Raw genomic sequence first — 20,103 nt, 5'->3', positions numbered from 1 at the left:
CTGCGTTGGGTCTTTGTTGCTGCACACGGGCTTTCTCTAGTTGTGGCGAGCGGGGGCTGCTCTTTGTTGCAGTGCATGGGCTTCTCATTGTGGTGACTTCTCTTGTTGCGGAGCACAGGCTCTAGGTGCGTGGGCTTCAGTAGTTGTGGCACGTGGGCTCAGTAGTTGTGGCTTGCGGGCTTTAGAGTGCAGGCTCAGTACTTGTGGCACACGGGCTTAGTTGCTCTGTGGCATGTGGGATCTTCCTAGACCAGGGCTCGAACCTGTGCCCCTGCATTGGCAGGTGGATCCTTAACCACTGTGCCACCAGGGAAGTCCTCAATTACATTCTTAAGTGATTTTTTTTGTTTAAATGTAGGACTAGAGTTAGGTTTTTAGGCATTTTAAAGAAAACATGTTAGTGATGAGTAGAAATAAATCAGTGTTGGAAAAATATTGAGGTAGTCACAACTCAGTTTGGAAACCGAGCATCTGTATGTACAGTTCAGTACATACTAATGTAGGCAAGGCACAGATCTCTTTTTGTGCTTTTCTTTTGGATTTTTTTTCCTGAATCCATAAAATATGAATGTAAAAAGGTTATTGTAGTAATAGCAGTGTTCTGTTATCGTTGATCTGAGAAATATAGCAAAATTTCCCTAGCTGTTACGTGTAAGCTTAGTAGAGTACAGATTTAAAGTCTATATGCTTGAAATCTGGTTGAATGGTGGGTGGGTAGGAAGCCGTATGTGAAGTTGTGTTTTCACTGTTTCCAGTCCATCAGATTCTGCGTCTTCAGTCTGAATCTTTCTGGAGCAAGGAATAGAAGCAAGGGAAATGATTTGGGCGTGAGAGACAGTAGCAGAACATGTGTTTTCAAAGCAGTGCATGCCTAAGACAGAGCTTTACCCAGGGGTGACCTTATGTTTATTTCATCATTGTAGTCTTTCCTTTTTCTCTGTCTACTAAGGAGTCATCAGAAAAGTAGCTAATCTTCCAGGAAAGTACCTTAATGTACTGTTGGAATAGATCCTTCACTTGTCTTTCCCTCCCCAGTGGACTTGGAATTCGTTGACAGATTGGCTGGCACATTAGGTATTTAAGGAACTTTAGGAAACTAGGACCAAGAGCCTGCCCACATCATGTACATCGTTTCACTTTTTTCCTCTTTTCACTTTGGCATAATTATAGATTCACAAGAAGAGGCAAAAATAGTACAGAGAGTTTCTCTTCACCATTCACCTAGTTTCCTCCAGTGGTTATATGTTACCCTTTTTCTTCTCTCTCTTTCCTATTTTTGATCAGCCCTTTGGCATCTGTGGGAAATACTGAGCTCTCTCAGCTAACGGTTGCGGATTGTTCTCCTAGGTTTACTTCTGGGGGTGCATATGGTTCTTTCTCTTCCTTTGTTCCTTGTTTCTGGAACCCCTGCTTAGTATATGTGCTGTGCCAGGACAGGTTGCTTCTCTCTGTTCAGGCTCTTCTGCTCTTATTTTAAGTGTGGTGGATATATCCTTCCTGTGTAGGTCTTTTCCCTAAGTTATATATACTCAGGTCTAAAGTACTGAGACTTGTGTGTATTCTTGGTGAGAAGCAGCAGCTGTGACTTGGTGGAAATAGCCCTGGATTTGGAATTAGAAGCCCAGGTTCAAATATTGATTCTGTTTCATACTTGTTGTGTGACCCTGGAAGTTGCTTTGCTTCTGAATCTGTGAAATAGGCATGACAGTAACGATCTTACAGAGGTTTTGTTGGGGAATAAAGAAGGTGGCATTTTTATAATCACTTAGTGCATTGGAAAGCACTGTTTCAAATGTGAAGTACCTATGCTTATTTTAAATTGCTGAAATGAAACCCAAATTTTAAACCACTGCTGCAGTACTTCTTAGCTTGACTTCTTTATTCAGTAAAAGAGAAAAACTCTGTGCTTTTATATCCCAAGCTTCTTACACCTTCTGTCTTCACATTGAATAACCCGTACTTAATAAGGTTTTCTTTCTTTCCACTGGGTGTTACCCAGCTCCCTTGGGAAATTTGGGATAGCCATGTCAGCTGTCATGCTATCAAATGACATATCAAATGCTCTGCTCTCTTCTTATTTACCTAAGTCTGGAGATTTTATGTGTCAGAAACCTGTTAGAAAATCTTTCGTGTGGGTATATATGCTCTTTTCTGCTTACCTTTTTAGTAGGTTTCACTCTTAGAAACCAGCCCTTAATATGGTGCTAGAAACTGAGATTTTTATTTTTAAAGGGGAGACCTGATTTTTATTTATATACATGTATAAATATATATATGGAATAAATAGTATAAAAGTGGGGGATAATATGAAAAATTTAAGGTGTCCGTAACTGGCAATTTTTTTCTTAAATGTGATCTAGTTGCAGATAGACTCTTTTAAATCATTAAGGGACAGATATCTATAGAACAGCACAGCCAATAACAGTGAATTACATTGTTCTCAAGGGCATGTGAAACATTCTCCAGGATAGATTATATGTTATGCCATAAAACAAGACTCAATAAATTTAAAAGGATGGAAATGATTCAGAGTGTGCTCTGACCACAATGGAATGAAATTAGATATCAGTAACAGAGGGAAATTGGGAAATTCACAAATACATGGAAATTAACCAACACACTCCTAAGTCACTAATGGGTAAAAGAGGAAATCACAAGGAAAATTAGAAAATAGACTGAGATGACTGAAAACAGAAACACAACATAACATGGTGGTAATGGTTGCACAATAATGTGAATATATTTAATGCCACTGAGCTGTACACTTAAAAGTGGTTAAAATAGTAAATTTTATGTGTGTTTTTCCACAATTAAAAGAAGAACCCTGCTATTCATTCATTGTTCAACAATAAATATTTAGCACCTACTATGCTCCATGCACAAAATTAAACAACGTACCATAACCTTGGGGATGCAGTAAAAGCAGTGCTCAGAGGGAAATTTATAGCTATAAATTCTTATATGAAAAAAGAAAGATCTTAAATCAGTAATCTAAACGTCCATCTTAAGAAACTGGTAAGAGAGCAAACTAATCCAAAAGCAAGCAGAAGGAAGAAAAAATAAATACTAAATTAGAAATAAATGAAATAGAGAAAAAAGCAAAAATCAACAGATTAAAAATTGAAAAGATCAACAAAATTGACAAACCTTAAGCTAGTCAAGCTAGTCTGACCATGAAAAACAAGGACAAGGCTCAAATTAATAAAATCAGGTATGAAAGAGAGGACATTACTACTGACCTTACAGAAGTATAAAAGAATATGAGAGAATACTAGGAACAATTATATGCCAACAAATTAGACAACCTAGATAAAGTGTATGCATTCCTAGAATGGCATTACTGAGATTGACTCAAGAAAAAATTAAACATCTGAATAGTCCAATAGCAAGTAAAGAGATTTAATTAACAATCAAGAAACATCTCACAAGGGGCCTTCCTTGTGGCACAGTGGTTGAGAGTCTGCCTGCTGATGCAGAGGACACGGGTTCGTGCCCCGGTCCGGGAAGATCCCACATGCTGCGGAGCGGCTGGGCCTGTGAGCCATGGCCGCTGAGCCTGCACGTCCGGAGCCTATGCTCCGCACCGGGGAGGCCACAACAGTGAGAGAGGCCCGCGTACCGCAAAAGAAAAAAAGAAAAAAAGAAACATCTCACAAAGAGCTCCAACTCAGATGACTTCACATTTGGTGATTCTACCAAATATACCAAATGCAAATTCTTTGCAAACTCTTTCAAAATAAAGAGGAGGCTGGGGTGCTTCCTGGTTCATCGTTTGAGGATGTTATTACTCTGTTAACCGAGCCATACAAAGACATCATAGGAAAAGAAAATTACAGACCAGTATCCTTTATGAATATAGATGCAAAAAAAAATCCTCAACAAAATACTGGCAAACTGAGTCCACCACATCGGAAGGATTATACACTATGACCAACTAGGATTTATCCCAGGAATGCAAGGTTGGTTTAACAGCTGGAAATCAGTGTAACCATAATAATAGTAAAGGACAAAAAGCACATTATCTCAATAGCTGCAGGAAAAGCATTTTAGTTGGTAAAAACACCCAACGAACTAGGAATAGAAGGGAACTTCTCAATGTGATAAAGGCCATTGATGAAAACCCACAGCAGCTGCCATACTTAGTGATAAAAAATTGAATTTTTCCCAAGATCAGGAACAGGACAAAGATGTCCTTTTATGTCACTTCTATTCAACATTGTACTGGAGCTTCTAGCTGGGGCAATTAGACAAGAAAATGAAATAAAAGGCATCTAGGTTGGAAAAGAAGTAAAACAATCTATTTGCAGATGATGTGATCTTGTATATAGAACATCCTAAGGAATCCACTGTAAAACAATTAGAAAGATCAACAAAATTGACAAACCTTAAGCTAGTCAAGCTAGTCTGACCATGAAAAACAAGGACAAGGCTCAAATTAATAAAATCAGGTATGAAAGAGAGGACATTACTACTGACCTTACAGAAGTATAAAAGAATATGAGAGAATACTAGGAACAATTATATGCCAACAAATTAGACAACCTAGATAAAGTGTATGCATTCCTAGAATGGCATTACTGAGATTGACTCAAGAAAAAATTAAACATCTGAATAGTCCAATAGCAAGTAAAGAGATTTAATTAACAATCAAGAAACATCTCACAAGGGGCCTTCCTTGTGGCACAGTGGTTGAGAGTCTGCCTGCTGATGCAGAGGACACGGGTTCGTGCCCCGGTCCGGGAAGATCCCACATGCTGCGGAGCGGCTGGGCCTGTGAGCCATGGCCGCTGAGCCTGCACGTCCGGAGCCTATGCTCCGCACCGGGGAGGCCACAACAGTGAGAGAGGCCCGCGTACCGCAAAAGAAAAAAAGAAAAAAAGAAACATCTCACAAAGAGCTCCAACTCAGATGACTTCACATTTGGTGATTCTACCAAATATACCAAATGCAAATTCTTTGCAAACTCTTTCAAAATAAAGAGGAGGCTGGGGTGCTTCCTGGTTCATCGTTTGAGGATGTTATTACTCTGTTAACCGAGCCATACAAAGACATCATAGGAAAAGAAAATTACAGACCAGTATCCTTTATGAATATAGATGCAAAAAAAAATCCTCAACAAAATACTGGCAAACTGAGTCCACCACATCGGAAGGATTATACACTATGACCAACTAGGATTTATCCCAGGAATGCAAGGTTGGTTTAACAGCTGGAAATCAGTGTAACCATAATAATAGTAAAGGACAAAAAGCACATTATCTCAATAGCTGCAGGAAAAGCATTTTAGTTGGTAAAAACACCCAACGAACTAGGAATAGAAGGGAACTTCTCAATGTGATAAAGGCCATTGATGAAAACCCACAGCAGCTGCCATACTTAGTGATAAAAAATTGAATTTTTCCCAAGATCAGGAACAGGACAAAGATGTCCTTTTATGTCACTTCTATTCAACATTGTACTGGAGCTTCTAGCTGGGGCAATTAGACAAGAAAATGAAATAAAAGGCATCTAGGTTGGAAAAGAAGTAAAACAATCTATTTGCAGATGATGTGATCTTGTATATAGAACATCCTAAGGAATCCACTGTAAAACAATTAGAGCTGGGCTTCCCTGGTGGCACAGTGGTTGAGAATCTGCCTGCCAATGCAGGGGACACGGGTTCGAGCCCTGGTCTGGGGAGATCCCACATGCTGCGGAGCAACAAGGCCCGTGAGCCACAACTACTGAGCCTGCACGTCTGGAGCCTGTGCTCTGCAGCAAGAGAGGCCGCGACAGTGAGAGGCCCGTGCACTGCGATGAAGAGTGGCCTCCGCTCGCCGCAACTAGAGAAAGCCCTCGCACAGAAACGAAGACCCAACACACCCCAAAATAAATAAATAAATTTAAAAAAATTAGAGCTAATAATTTCAACTAGGTTTTAGGATATAAGATCAATATAAAAAAATCAGTTGTGTTCCTATATACTGGCAATGAATAATCCAAAAATGAAACTAAGAAAACAATTCCATTCATAAAAGCATCAATAAGAATAGAAAAGTTAGAATAAAGTTAACGAAGATGTGTAAAACTTACATTCTGAAACTATACAACATCACTGAAAGAAATTAAAGATCTAAATAAATAGAAAGACATCCTATGTACTTGGATCGAATGACCTAGTATTGTTAAGATGGCACTATTCCCCAAATTGATTCAACACATTCCCTATTAAAATCCCAGCTGTCTGTTCTGCAGAAGTTGACAAGCTGATCTTCATATTCATATGGAAATACAAGGGACCCTGAATAGTCAAAACAATCTTGAAAAGGAAGACCAAAGTTGGAGGACTTTAATAACTTACTACATAGCTACAGTAATCAAGACAATCTGGTACTGGCATAAAGGGTAGGGTAGACATACAGATCAGTGGAATAGAATGTAAGTCCAGAAATAAATCCTTACATTTATAGTCAATTGATTTTCAACAAGAGTGCAAAGACAATTCAGTGAGAAATAGTCTTTTCAACAAATGGTGCTGGGACAAGTTGATATTCACATGCAAAAGAATGAATTTGGACCCTTTCCTCACTCATATATATAAATGAACTCAATCATAGACCAGAATGTAAGATCTGAAACAGTAAAGCTCTTAGAAGAAAATGTAGATGCAAATCTTCATGACCTTAGATTAGGCAGTAGTTTCTTTTCTTTCTTTTTTACTGTGGTAAAATAGGCAGTGATTCCTTAGGTATGACATCTAAAACACAAGCAACAACAAAAAAATAGGCAAATTGGACTTTTTTAAAATTTAGAACTTTATGTTTCAAATGACACCATCAAGAAAATGAAAGCACACCCCACAGAATGAGAGAAGATATTTGCAAATCATTTATCTGGTAAAGAACTTTTATCTAGAGTATATAAAAACTCATACAATCAACAATAAAGACAACCCAATTAAAAACATAAGCAAAGAATTTGTTTTTTTGTGTGCTTTTTGTTTTTTGGCTGTGCCATGTGGCATGTGGGATCTTAGTTCCCCGAACAAGGATTGAACCTGCACCCCCTGCATTGGAAGCACAGAGTCTTAACCACTGGTCTGCCAGGGAAGTCCTGCAAAGAATTTGATTAGACATTTCTCCAAAGAAGATGTCCAAATTGGCCAACAAGTCCATGAAAAGAAGCCCAACACCCAGAGTCATTAGGGAAATGCCCATCAAAGCCACAGTGAGATGCCACTGCATACCCTCTAGGATGGCTATGATAAAAAAGATAGACCATAAGTATTGCTGAAGATGTAAAGAAATTGGAACCCTCATATACTGCTGTGGGAATATAAAATGGTGTGGCCACTTTGCAAAACAGTTTGGCAGTTCTTCAAAACCCTAAACATAGAGTTATATCCTGTATTCTAGTTAACACTCCTGTTTGTACATCAAAGAAAATTGGAAACCTGTCCACACAAAACTTGTTCAGGAATGTTTATAGCATTATTCATATTAACCAAAAAGTAGAAACATTCCAAATATCCATCAGTGGATAACTGTATGAACAAACTGTGGTACAGCTATTCAATGGAATATTATTCAGCCATAAAAAGGAATGAAATATTGATCCATGCTATGAGATGGATAAACCTTGAAGATAGTATGCTAAGTGAAAGAAGCCAGATATGAAAGACACATATTTTATGACACCATTTATATGAAGTGTCCAGAATAGGCAGATCCATTCTGTCAGAAAGTAGATTATTGGTTTTCATGGGTTTGGGAGAGGGGGTTGGAGAGTGACTGCCAAAGGATGATAGGGGTTTCATTTTGGGGTGATAAAAATGTTCTGGAATTAAGTAGTGGTGATGGGTGCACAACTTTGTGAACATATTTAAAATCGCTGAATTATATACACTTTATTATTTTTTAACATCTTTATTGGAGTATAATTGCTTTACAATGGTGTGTTAGTTTCTGCTTTATAACGAAGTGAATCAGCTATACGTATACATATGTCCCCATATCCCCTTGCTCTTGCGTCTCCCTCCCACCTTCCCTATCCCACCCTTCTAGGTGGTCACAAAGCACTGAGCTAATCTCCCTGTGCTATGTGGCTGCTTCCCATTAGCTATTTTACATTTGGTAGTGTATATATGTCCATGCCACTCTATCACTTTGTTCCAGCTTACCCTTCCCCCTCCCCGTGTCCTCAAGTCTCTCTACGTCTGCACCTGAACCTAGGGGCAGTATGTACACTTTAAAAGGGAGAATTTATTGATATGTGATATATTTCAATAAAGCTGTTACTAAAAATCACTAAGGAGTCATTCAAGTTTAAGGATCTGTTTTCCATTGGTATAGTAAACAAACAGAAAAAAAGCTGGTCACAGCTATGAAACTGTAAATAAAGCTCTCTGAAAAATACAACAGAAGTGAATGTTGCTAGCCTGAGTGGAAATTTAGGTCCCCTTTTTCTAGAGGAGCCAGCATATTGGTTAATGTCTGTGATGAGCCTTGTTTCCCCAATAAGCTGGCTCCCTGCTGAGGTCTCCTGTTTTTACTTAAGACCGTTCCTTGGGAATCTATAATCTATATTATTACTATTCTTTCCTGTCTGGGGTAACTGCCTTGGAAATGTAACAGCTTGGTATGCTAATGTTGACATCCATCTTGTGTATATCATTGGGAGAAGAAAAATCAGCAGTCAATAGGGAGGTGTCTTTGTTGTCAGTTTTGGTTTCACAGTTCTTTTATATATATATATATATATATTTTTTTTTTTTTTTAATTTTATTTATTTATTTTTGGCTGTGTTGGGTCTTTGTTTCTGTGCGAGGGCTTTCTCTAATTGCGGCGAGAGGGGGCCACTCTTAATCGCGGTGCGCGTGCCTCTCACTATCGTGGCCTCTCTTGTTGCGGAGCACAGGCTCCAGATGCGCAGGCTCAGTAGTTGCGGCTCACGGGGCCAGTTGCTCCATGGCATGTGGTATCCTCCCAGACCAGGGCTTGAACCCGTGTCACCTGCATTAGCAGGCAGATTCTCAACCACTGCGCCACCAGGGAAGCCCTGGTTTCACAGTTCTTAAATGAATAAGATGAATGTTATTAAATAACTGCTTTTCTCTTTTAAGACTTTTAAAAATGTCTCTTTTCTTCTTAGAAATATGAAGAGTAGAGGAAATTATTAAGAAGTAGGAGGTAAGCTCTCAAACCTATTACTCAGAAGCTACCTATTAATCTTTTACATACTCTATTTTTGTTCTTTTCTGTAATTTTTTTCAGATGTGGGCTATATCATACTATGAATGTCATACATTGTATATGCTATATGTGTAACTATGTATATGCAGTTTAATGCAGTTTCACATCCTTATTTGTTTAGTTAATTACTAATTTTATTGCAGGTATTTTATGTATTTTTTTCCCCACATAGACTTAAGCTTTACAATTCTTTTGAAGAAGTTAAAAAGTGTTTTGGATTTTTAAAAATTCCAGACAATGTTAAACACATAGAGAAGTGAAGAGAATGGTATGACAAATTCTCATGTACCTGTCAACATGCGTCAGCAGTTTTCAGTGTATGTCCGTGTTGTTTCATCTTTGAGTAGAATAAAAATAGAAGCAATTCTTCTTATTATAAACCTTCCATAGGAGAAGCAAAAATAAAATTAAAACTATGTTCTACTTTTATAGTTCACAAAGAAAAAAATATTTAAAATATCTGAAAGATTTTTAAGAAATTACTTCATTAAAATACTAATGAAGGCAAGTAGTAACCATTATGAATGAATAACTTATCTGGCACTTGTGCAGTGTATTTATTTTCTCCTATTATTTTTTTATAGTATGTATACAGTAATATGGAGCTGCTTTTTTTTTTTTTTTTTTTTTTGGTACTTATTTGTGTTTTCCATTGTGTAGTTTTCTACCACATCATTTGTGGAAGTAACTAATCCACCAATTCCATCTTTTTGGGAATTTAAGTCTTTCTTCTTATTTTACACTTCACTGATAGTTATACATTATATTCCATAATACTGAAAGGGAGATTTTCCTCCATTATGAAATGGTAATGCCTGGTTTTTGAATAATACTTTTCTCTTTATAATTATAAAAGTAACATATTTTCTATATTCATCATAGAAAAAATTTAGAAAATACAGAAAAGTACAAAGAAAAATCTGTAATCTTAGTACCAGAAATTAACCAACGTTAATGATTTATTTCTATTCATATGACCTGAACTTTTAATATAGTGAACTTTCTTCTGTTACTCACTTTTGGGCATTTACATCATACATTATGGTTGTTTTTTTTGTCATGACTTCACTGTAGTTAATTATTATTTACACTGGGGTGAGTGATAAGAGAGAAGAGGGAGTTCAACTGATTTTTTTTCCCCTATTGCAGAATATTCTTATGATAACTTGAGGAACTGCAGATTTTAATGCTCTCTCCAAGGTAAATAATTGTATGCGCACCCGAAGTCTCGTGATTCTGCATTTCAAAGATGACATGTACAGAGCTCCCTGGAGACCACAGCACTGTTGGCCTTTGGTGCTGGAAGTTGACTGCTGGGCCTTGTCTGTGCTCAGTCTTCCTGGTCTGAGCCAGACTTTCTGAGAATAAGAACTCTTTTCAAAAAAAATATTTATTTATTTATTTATTTGGCTGTGTTAGGTCCTAGTTGTGGCACGAGGGATCTTCGTTGTGGCGTGCAGGATCTTTCGTTGCGGTGCACAGGCTTCTTTCTAGCTGTGGCATGCAGGCTTTAGACTGCACGGGCTCAGTGGTTATGGCCCGCAGGCTCTCTGGTTATGGTGCATGGGCTGTAGAGCGCACAGGCTTAGTTGCCCCGCGGCATGTGGGATCTTAGTTCCCTGACCAGGGATCGAACCCACATCCCCTGCATTGGAAGGCGGATTCGTAACCACTGGACCACCAGGGAAGTCCCAAGAACTCTTTTTAGTGTTCAGCATCACAGGGCTCTATGTAAGTGGAATTTCTGGTATCTGTTAATTGAGAAAAATTTTCAAACTCAAAATAAGAATTTAGAAATACTTTTTACATTATTTTTGCATTTAAAGATTCATAACTGCATTGCATAAGTTTGAAAATACGGCTAGGAATACTTAGGTCATGGATAATGCATGGCTTGTGTCTGCACTAATTCTCAGACTTTTAAAATAAATAAATAAATAAATAATTAATTTTTGGCTGTGTTGGGTCTTCGTTGCTGTGCGTGGGCTTTCTCTAGTTGCAGCAAGCGGGGGCTACTCTTCATTGTGGTGTGCGGGCTTCTCATTGCGGTGGCTTCTCTTGTTGGGGAGCACAGGCTCTAGGCGCGTGGGCTTCAGTAGTTGTGGCACATGGGCTCAGTAGTTGTAGCTTGCAAGCTCAGTAGTTGTGGCTTGCAGGCTCTAGAGCACAGGCTCAGTAGTTGTGGCTTGCAGGCTCTAGAGCACAGGCTCAGTAGTTGTGGTGCATGGGCTTAGTTGCTCCATGGCATGCAGGATCTTCCTGGACCAGGGCTCAAACCCATGTCCCCTGCACCGGCAGGCAGATTCTTAACTACTGCGCCACCAGGGAAGTCCCTCTCAGACAGCCTTTAATCACTCCACCCTCTCACCTCAGGGGCGGCAGTCAGTAGTGTTTGCAGGTTGGGAACCAGTGCTCTGGCCTTTCCAAATGGCTTGTTTTCCCTTGAGCAGGCCATAGTCTGTTCTTTTTTGTGTTTTGTCCATATGTATTTGCACATTCCTTTTATCTGAAATGCTTTTTTGCATTTTTCCTATCCCCGCATTCCTCCCACTCCCCAAGAAGAAATTGAACTCTACTAATGACTGCCAATGACTGTTTTCTGATTTTCAACTCAAGCAAACTTCATTCATTCAAAGACTATTTCTCGAGTGCCATGTTTGTACAAGGCATGGTTGTAGGCATTAGGTGAACAAGATAAGCAAGGTCCCCTCTTTCATAAGACTGACAGTCCTGTGGGAAAGTCAGACAGCAAATAGGTAAACAAACATGCGATAAATTACAACTTGTCATAAATGCTTTGAAGAGAACAGGATGCAGTGACAAGGGACCGACCCCCCTAGAGTGGTCTTTAAAGGGCTTGCTGAGGAGGTGACATTGAAGCTGAAGTGACAGCCAGGCCAGCGCAGGCATAAGGAGAATGTTTCAGGCATTAGGAACACTAAGAGATAAGGCCCCGAAGTGGTAAAGAGTTTGGCACCGAAAAGAGGCCCGTGCCTGTGACTGATGTTCAGAGATATTTGGCTCGGACATTCAAATTTGGGAGTCATCAGTTTTATAGGCATTTAAAAAATTCATGGAAATGCATGCTTATTATTTTGGGGTGAGCTTTGGGAGAGGAGCAGAGATGGTTAAAGAAACTTGAGGAGGTGCAGCCAGAGAAGTAGCAGGAAGGCACGCTCGTTTGTGGGAAATTTGGGGGAAGGAAGGAGGGGTCAGTTTTGGGATGCCTCCGAGAGGCGGGGTTAGCGAAGTAGGTCTGCCAGCGGGCCGTCACTTGTGCTCCTGACCAGGGCGCCTGCAGTGGATGGGTGGCAGGGGGCCTGAGGGGAGGGGCGCAGGGTGAACAGGGAGTGCCTCCGTGCAGCTCGCGGGTGTAGACAGCTGCTTACAGGGGCTCTGCCGTCCCTGGTGTCGCTGATGGAAGGCCTGTGACCTCCAGGGGCCTTGAGGAAGTGTCTCAGCTGCCGGGAGTGAGCCGACAGAGGGGAGCTTGCAGGTAGATGCTGGAGAGCAGACAGCTGAACAGGTGGAGGGGGCTGCCCCGGGTCGCTGGTGACCGTCCCAGGTGTCTTCATCCTGCCTGCTTTACTGAGCGAGCAGCAGGTGAGCCGGTTAGGAGGGAGCGGCAGGGTCGGGTAGATGAGCGTCTGCGGAGAAGCCGGGAAAGCTCTTCGGGAGAGAAAGGCAAGCAGAGTTGCCAGAGAACATGAGCTGGAAGGCTGCTGGTTTAAAACCAGCCTGGTTGGGTATGTGTGTCTTCTCTTCCGCACGGTTACCCCTGCAGGCCTGAGAAGGCAGCCACTTCAGTGTGTCTGGTCCACCCAGGGTTCAGGATTGCTAGGCAATGACTCCCGAGGGAGAGACAGTGGAGGGTAGCTCCATGCTGTTGACACGTCCATGGAATTTAATGCAGACTCAAAGGAAGGTGAGACTGGGAAGGAGTTTATGGAATCGACGAGGTTGAGGCAATGCACTTGATCAAAAGAGCTGGAGGGAGGGGCAGTTGTGGCGGGAAAGGAGGATGGCATGACAGGGAACTGAGGACCAGGCCAGGAGGGCTTGCTGGGGCCTAGAACAGAAGGCTGAAAGGAGCGGATGTTGTCAGCCGAGGGGTGGTGAAGCTGCTACAGGAGATGAGAGGAGCTGGGGAAGGAGGCAGGGAGGCTGGAGGCCGCATCCGCAGTGGGCGAGGAGTGACTGGGGGAGTGACGCGTGAAAGCCGGAGCGGGGGCGGGTGCTGCATCTGCCTGGTGTGCATGGCAGGGGCCCATTCTGAAGTGCCCCGCTGAATTCCCTCAGGCAGCCGCTTCTCCTTTCTCTGCCACTGTAGCACCATGTACAGGCCCCCGGCTTAGGGCCTGTCCCTGTACCGCCACCACCGCCTGTTTTTCTGTCTCGTCCTTCTTCCAGGCAATGACCTCCTTGAGGGCCTTGACTAAGTCTCACCTTTTGTGCTTTCCAGGAGTTAGCCTGGGGCACTTGTCACACCGCTGGCCCAGGGTCTGTTCCCTGAGTGACTTTGTGGCTACCAGTGAGTGGGCTGTGGGATGTCCAAGGCAGAGGGAGAATCACTGCTGGCGGGGCACCCCCAGGCGTCTTTAAAGGTTCACACCATATCGTAATTATTACAAATGATGATAAGGCAGAAAAATTGTCTTATTGATAGAAACAACTGCTTTTGCCTACTGTGGATTGGTTCTGCTCATTTCTGGTTTTCGGGGTTGGCTTGTCATTATGATGCCTGCTTTCTACATATTTTCCAGGGAAATTTTTGATGTGCTTATTGATTCACTGGTGCTGGTAATTTAAATTGTACTACTTGATGCTGTGATATGGAATATTATTTTATTGAAGCTTCCTGAGTTCTTTGTAATTTGATTTCTTGTTTCTTAATCCTCTACTTCTCATGCCCCATATAACTTTAACATTTTCACGTTTCAGTTATTAAGTACCCATACTTTGAACTTTCAGTGAGGCAGTGGTATATAGTATTGTAGTATAACAAAAATAATACTAACTTTGGGGCCAGGCAGATCTGATTTTCAGTTACCACCCGACAGTTATTAGCTTTAAAATCTTGGGCAGGGTTGTTGTTGTTGTTTTTTTTTTTTTTGCGATATGCGGTCCTCTCAGTGTTGTGGCCTCTCCCGTTGCGGAGCACAGGCTCCGGACGCGCAGGCTCAGCGGCCATGGCTCACGGGCCCAGCCGCTCCCCGCGGCATGTGAGATCTTCCTGGACCGGGGCACGAACCCGTGTCCCCTGCATCGGCAGGCGGACTCTCAACCACTGCGCCACCAGGGAAGCCCCTGTTTTTTTTACCTTTTAAAAAAATTTTTTTTGCCTAACCTTTCTAAGCTTCATTTATTTATCTTCAAAGTGGGAGTAATGGGAATGCCCTGGCGGTCCAATGGTTAGGACTCAGCACATTCCCTGCCGTGGCCTGGGTTCAATCCCTGGTCAGGGAACTAAGATCCTGCAAGCTGCACGGCCAAAAAAAAAAAAAAAAGTGGGAGTAATAATGCTTGCCCATCTCAGAGGTATCTCACTGTCTCTGTTGCCACACTTCTTCCCTCAACCGTTCACAAGTTTCCACATCCCTCACCTGCTTAGGTTTTTTCCCCCTATTAAGTGCCATAACTGATGTAGGACGTCCTGTCCGTGTTTCGAGACAAAACTTAAACTGAGCGTTGTCTGACTGGTTTTGACTTGGTCATTCCAGGCCTTCTTGATCCATCCTTTCTCTAAACAACCACAGTACTTATTTATAGCCCTTATTTGGCAGGTGCGGCATTCTATCTGTGAAGTCTGCTAACTGTGCATCCTGTGTTTGTGGGTTTTTTTTTTTTTTTTTACTATTTATTTGTGTATTTGGCTGCACTGGATCTCAATTGTGGCATGCAAGATCTTCGTTGCAGCACACGGGACTTTTTAGTTGTGGCATGTGGGATCTACTTCCCCGACCAGGGATGGAACCTGGGCACCCTGCATTGGGAGCGTGGAGTCTAACCCACTGGACCACCAGGGAAGTCCCTGTGTTTGTGCTGAATTCTCACATTGACAAGCTTTTTGTGAGTACGTATCTCTTGTTCTCTCCAAGTAAGTTGGAAGCGTTTTCAAGTCAAGTCATAGATTATAGTTATTTCTTTTGTATCTTCTGTAATGAGATGTGATATATGATAAATTGATGGTTAAATAAAAGTAATCAAGATAATGGGCAAACAGAGAAGACAAATGTATTTACCCCATCTATGTAGTCATTCTACAGATACCCACTACATACATGACTACATATATATTAGATTGAAGCACATGGCTGCAATATTTTGTGGCTCCTTTTAACTGGTAGAATCCATTTCCTCACATTTTTGTTCTGGGCTGACCTTGTGACTTGCTTTGACTCATAGAATGTTGCAGAAGTGATTTGCACGTTCTGTGTCCCGGGCCTTGAGAGGCCTGGCCACTTCCCTTTGCCATCTTGGAATGTTCCAACCATGTATAATGAACTGCAGACTATATTACTGAGTGGTTAGAGGTCACGTGTGGCAAGAGGTCCAGCCAACAGCCAGCATCAGTGCCTCAGACATGTGGGTGATGCCACTGTAGACTCTTCAGCTGCAGTCAGGCTGGCAGATGACAGCAGCTGCCCGAGTGATCCCAGGCAAGATTAGCAGAAGGACCTGCCAGCTGAGCCCAGCCAGTCTATACACTTAGGAGAAATATTAACTCATTGCTGTTTTCCGCCACGAGTGAAAATGGTCCTACCTTGAACTTCTCTTATGGAGAAACCTGTAGTAGATGCAGAAGATCAGAGCTCACAGCTGGTTCTGTTCTCTGCCCCAGTCCTCGGCACTCTTCTATGGTTGTGGCCCAAGTGCCACAGAGTAGGGACCGTAAGTAAGGGATCGAGAGAGGATATGTTATTTATTATTTATTTATTTTAATGTAAAGTACTTTTTATTTTATTTTTTTTTGGCCACGCCACGTGGCATGTGGCATCTTATTTCCCCGACCAGGGCTCGAAACCGGGCCCCCTGCCTGGGAAGCGCAGAGTCATAACCACTGGACCTCCAGGGAAGTCCTGGAGCTATTTTTTAAAAATACCCTGTGCAGGGCTTCCCTGGTGGCGCAGTGGTTGAGAGTCCGCCTGCCGATGCTGGGGACATGGGTTTGTGCCCTGGTCCAGGAAGATCCCACGTGACGTGGAGCGGCTGGGCCCGTGAGCCATGGCTGCTGAGCCTGCGCGTCTGGAGCCTGTGCTCCGCAACGGGAGAGGCCACAGCAGTGAGAGGTCCGCGTACCGCAAAACAAAAACCAAACAAACAAAAATGCCCTGTGCGAGCCCTTCCCACCCTTAATCTTACTTAATGAATGTGGAGCCAGTATTCTTCCCATCGCCACTCAGGAAGTGGCAGAGTTAAGACTGGAGGCTGTCTCACATGTGTACATTACATCAGGCTGTCCTGCTGTGTGTTTCCTCATTCTTGCTGAACCTGGTATTTTTTAACTTTTTCCTGTTGGCCTGCCGCAGAGTTGGGCTGCTTCTTGTGACATATTGTAAATGCTTAGGAAACTCTCCCTAGGGGGTACAGAGGGGAGAACACCTATACTTATTTGCTTGGGTAGCTAAAAATATCTCTGCAAGGAGGTAAAGGAAGCTAGCCGCAGTCTTCACTTTTAGGTGGGGAAACACAGTGGCTGAGGGACAGGAGTGGTAGGGAGGTCTTGTACTTTTGTGCAGGAGGGGATCATCCATTACTTCTTTTTTTAAATTAAGGAGAAAAAGAGAGAACAGAGAGGACCAGTCTGCTTAATGCGTGAGAGCTTCTAGTATCTCATTCTGTGGGTTTCCTCCATAAGGAGTTTGTGACCTACTTTTGAGTGTGCTTAGCCTTTACTGCATAATTACCATCAAGAAGCATATACTTATTTGTTAGAAATCTTATAGAATTCCAACTGAAGAGGAAGTTTTTATATAATATGTATTTAAAAAATCACAGGAAAGAGACTTGAATGCAGGGCTCCTTCCTCCCCTGGGGGTGGAGACTTTACTCTCTTGCCTGTTGCTTCCCAGCTAAGCATGAAGTCTGACCTTCTTTCCCTGAGTCAGAACAAAACTAGGCCAGACTTGTAGTAACAAGGGTTTGAAGGTGGGGAAGGGAAACTTATGGCCATGCAACCTTAGAAAATTACTTACCTTTGCCTCAGTTTCTTCCTCTGTAAAATGGGGATGTTAGTATCTCCTTTATAGAGTGGGTTGGAGAATTAGAGATAGTCTGAATAAATCATCTAGCATAGAGCCTGACACCTCATGTGGATGCTCATAAACGGTATCATCATCATCGTTGCTGGTTAGTGTCTGTTGATTTTATGCCCCTTGAAGGAATAAAGGATATGAGATTCTTTTCATTGAGAATGAAAGATAGATGTTTAGGGGAAGAAGGAGTGTATCAGTTATCTACTGGTGTGTAACAAAGCACCACAAATCTCGTGGCTTAAAACAACAATGAACTATTTCTTACCCTTTTGTGGTTTAACCTGTCTCGTTAGATGTATTTGTGTAGCCGCAGTCAGAGGTTGACTGGAGAGGCTGAATGGTCCCCCCGTGGACTCACTCACATGTCTGGCAGGTTCTGCCGGCTGTTTCTGAAGCATGTTGGTTCTCCTCTAATGGTTTCTTGTGTTCAGGAGTCTAGACCAGCTTTCTGACAGCAGTCACGCAAGCTCCAGTGTCAGACCTCTGCTCGCTCCTGTAGTCTCTGATTTCCCACTGGCCAAAGCAAGGCTCAGACCAATCCCAGGGTCACTGTGGGGGGATGAGACCCCACCTTGTGGAAGAGGGAGTAGCAAAGCATCTGTGGCCCTTTTTAATCTATCACAAGCTTGATCTTATTAGATCTCCTCCTTGGGCTAAAATTGGGCCCAGAAAGAAAAGGTTCTGTTGGTTTCTCCACTTTTCCTGTATCACTGAACCCTTCATTAGTCCGACATAGGAGCTCATTAGGGAACTGGGGATATTTTGTTTGGACTAAAAGTTGGAGTGAAGGGTAATAGCTCCTTTCCTGTATTTGAAGATCTTTCTTGGGAAGGAGGGACTAGTTTCAGGGTGTGGAGATGACTGGAAAGCGCGTATTTCCTCCATTTAAGGAAGGATTGCCACGTGAGACAGCGAGTCTTCTTGATTGAAAGTAAAGCAGAAGATGGGTAATTAAGTGCCAGGGAGTTTGCAGGAGGGTTTTCCTCATTGAATGACTTGGCTTGTTTTTCATTCTAGAACTCAGAGAGAGCATTGTGCTTTTATACTGTGGGTAGGAATGGGGTGGGGGTGATGACAGGAAGGGAGAGATTCCCTGTGCTCAGACTGGAAGAGTCACCCTGCACCGAATTTTAACCTTACTTGATTTATAAGGTCAGCTCTACCTGCCGAACCCCTGAGAGTTGGCGTCTACTGTCGGCGTGAAGAACGTTTCTATTTGGTACAGTGTCGGGGGGATGCTGCATCTTGAAGACAGGTTTTCTGTGCATCTTCTTGGGTTAGAATGGAAGGAATTGAGAGAAGAAATTGTAACAAATAAATGTGTACAATTGTTCCAGCAGCTGTAGATTAGATGGTCGGCCTGTTTAATTTGTCTAATGAAAATGATTTTGGTACTTTCCCCATAAGCGTGATTTTGAGGTCTCCTGATTTTGTAACAAAACACCCAGCCCAGTTGGTGCTATTGTCAGTGGAGAACACTGTGTCAATAGAATGTGTTCAGAATGTGAGCCTATTTCCTTTTCTCCCTCCATCACTCTCTTTGGAGGAAGAGGCAGGGACCACTACCTACTCACCTTGTTGTAAAGCTGCTGAGCAAGAAGTTTGGTGTAGGTGCTGCCTTTGGCTTTGGTTAGTGTTACCGGGCTGGCCAGTTTGGTCAGTGGTGTTTCTGTGGAGCCTGCCTCACTTCCAGCACTTGGATTTTTAGAAAACTGAGAGTGAGACAATAAGCTACAGTACCTACAGGATTCAGACACAGAGTGGTGTTAGGTTTTTGGTGGGAAGCAAAACTTAAGCTACAAATAAATCTTCCAGCTGAAGCAGATGATTGCTCTCCTGACTGGTGCATTTACAAACTGGAAAATTGTGAAAAACCTCAACCCACCAACTGTCAAGCTCATTGGCTCTTTGCTTTGGGCTTCAGTGTTCTTCCTGATAAAAATAATAATTATGTTATTCGGATATGGTTGCCAAGCATTCATGCTTCTCACTCCACTTGTGCTTATAAACGATGCTGCAGCGTGAACTGCTTTGTCTTTGATTGAACGTTTCCGAGCATTGGAGAGTTTTGTTACCTGTGCTGATTTGTCGTTCTCTTCTCTAACTTTTCAGAATGGACTGCTGAATTATGAAGTATTCCAGACCCAGGAGGAGAACATCACTCTGCCACTCACTCCCTTCTCCCCTACTAGTTATTTAAATTGGACTTTTAATATCCTACCAGCTGCTCTTCAGACACACATGGTGCATTGTTGCCATTCCCCAGATTGCATCTCTGAAACACAGGCTCTTAGTAACCTTCAGCAAACAAAGAGGCCGCCTCCCGGGGACGCTTGCTGGGAGGGTGTCACCCTGACTGCCCTCTAGCTTCAGCTGGCTCTGGATTGGAATTCCACCATGGAGCCTCGCATGGAGGCCTGCCTGGCACAGGTGCTGCAGAAGGATGTGGGGAAGCGACTGCAGGTCGGCCAAGAACTGATAGACTATTTCTCAGACAAACAGAAGTCTGCCGACCTCGAGCATGACCAGACCACATTAGACAAACTCGTGGACGGACTCGCTACCTTTTGGGTGAACTCCAGCAATTATAAGGTAAGCCATGCGCTGGAAGACGCTCT

The 20,103-nt window shown here is 42.4% G+C and overlaps 1 protein-coding gene across 1 annotated transcript in view; it reads left to right on the top strand.

Moving 5' to 3' along the window:
• The window catches only part of CLASP1 (cytoplasmic linker associated protein 1), a 275,021-nt gene that overhangs the window by 16,286 nt on the left and 238,632 nt on the right, over window positions 1-20,103 (top strand). Inside the window, exon 2 of the mRNA XM_007456358.1 lies at window positions 19,598-20,077. Within this exon, the coding sequence (XP_007456420.1) occupies window positions 19,883-20,077 (195 nt within the window). The 5' untranslated portion in view covers window positions 19,598-19,882. The remainder of the gene's footprint in view (window positions 1-19,597; window positions 20,078-20,103) is intronic.

The sequence above is a fragment of the Lipotes vexillifer genome, unplaced genomic scaffold (genome assembly GCF_000442215.2).
Source record: "Lipotes vexillifer unplaced genomic scaffold, Lipotes_vexillifer_v1.1 scaffold3, whole genome shotgun sequence".
NCBI classification, from domain to species: domain Eukaryota; kingdom Metazoa; phylum Chordata; class Mammalia; order Artiodactyla; family Lipotidae; genus Lipotes; species Lipotes vexillifer.
Note: the sequence above shows the minus strand (reverse complement) of the source record. Positions and strands in the feature narration are given on the sequence as shown.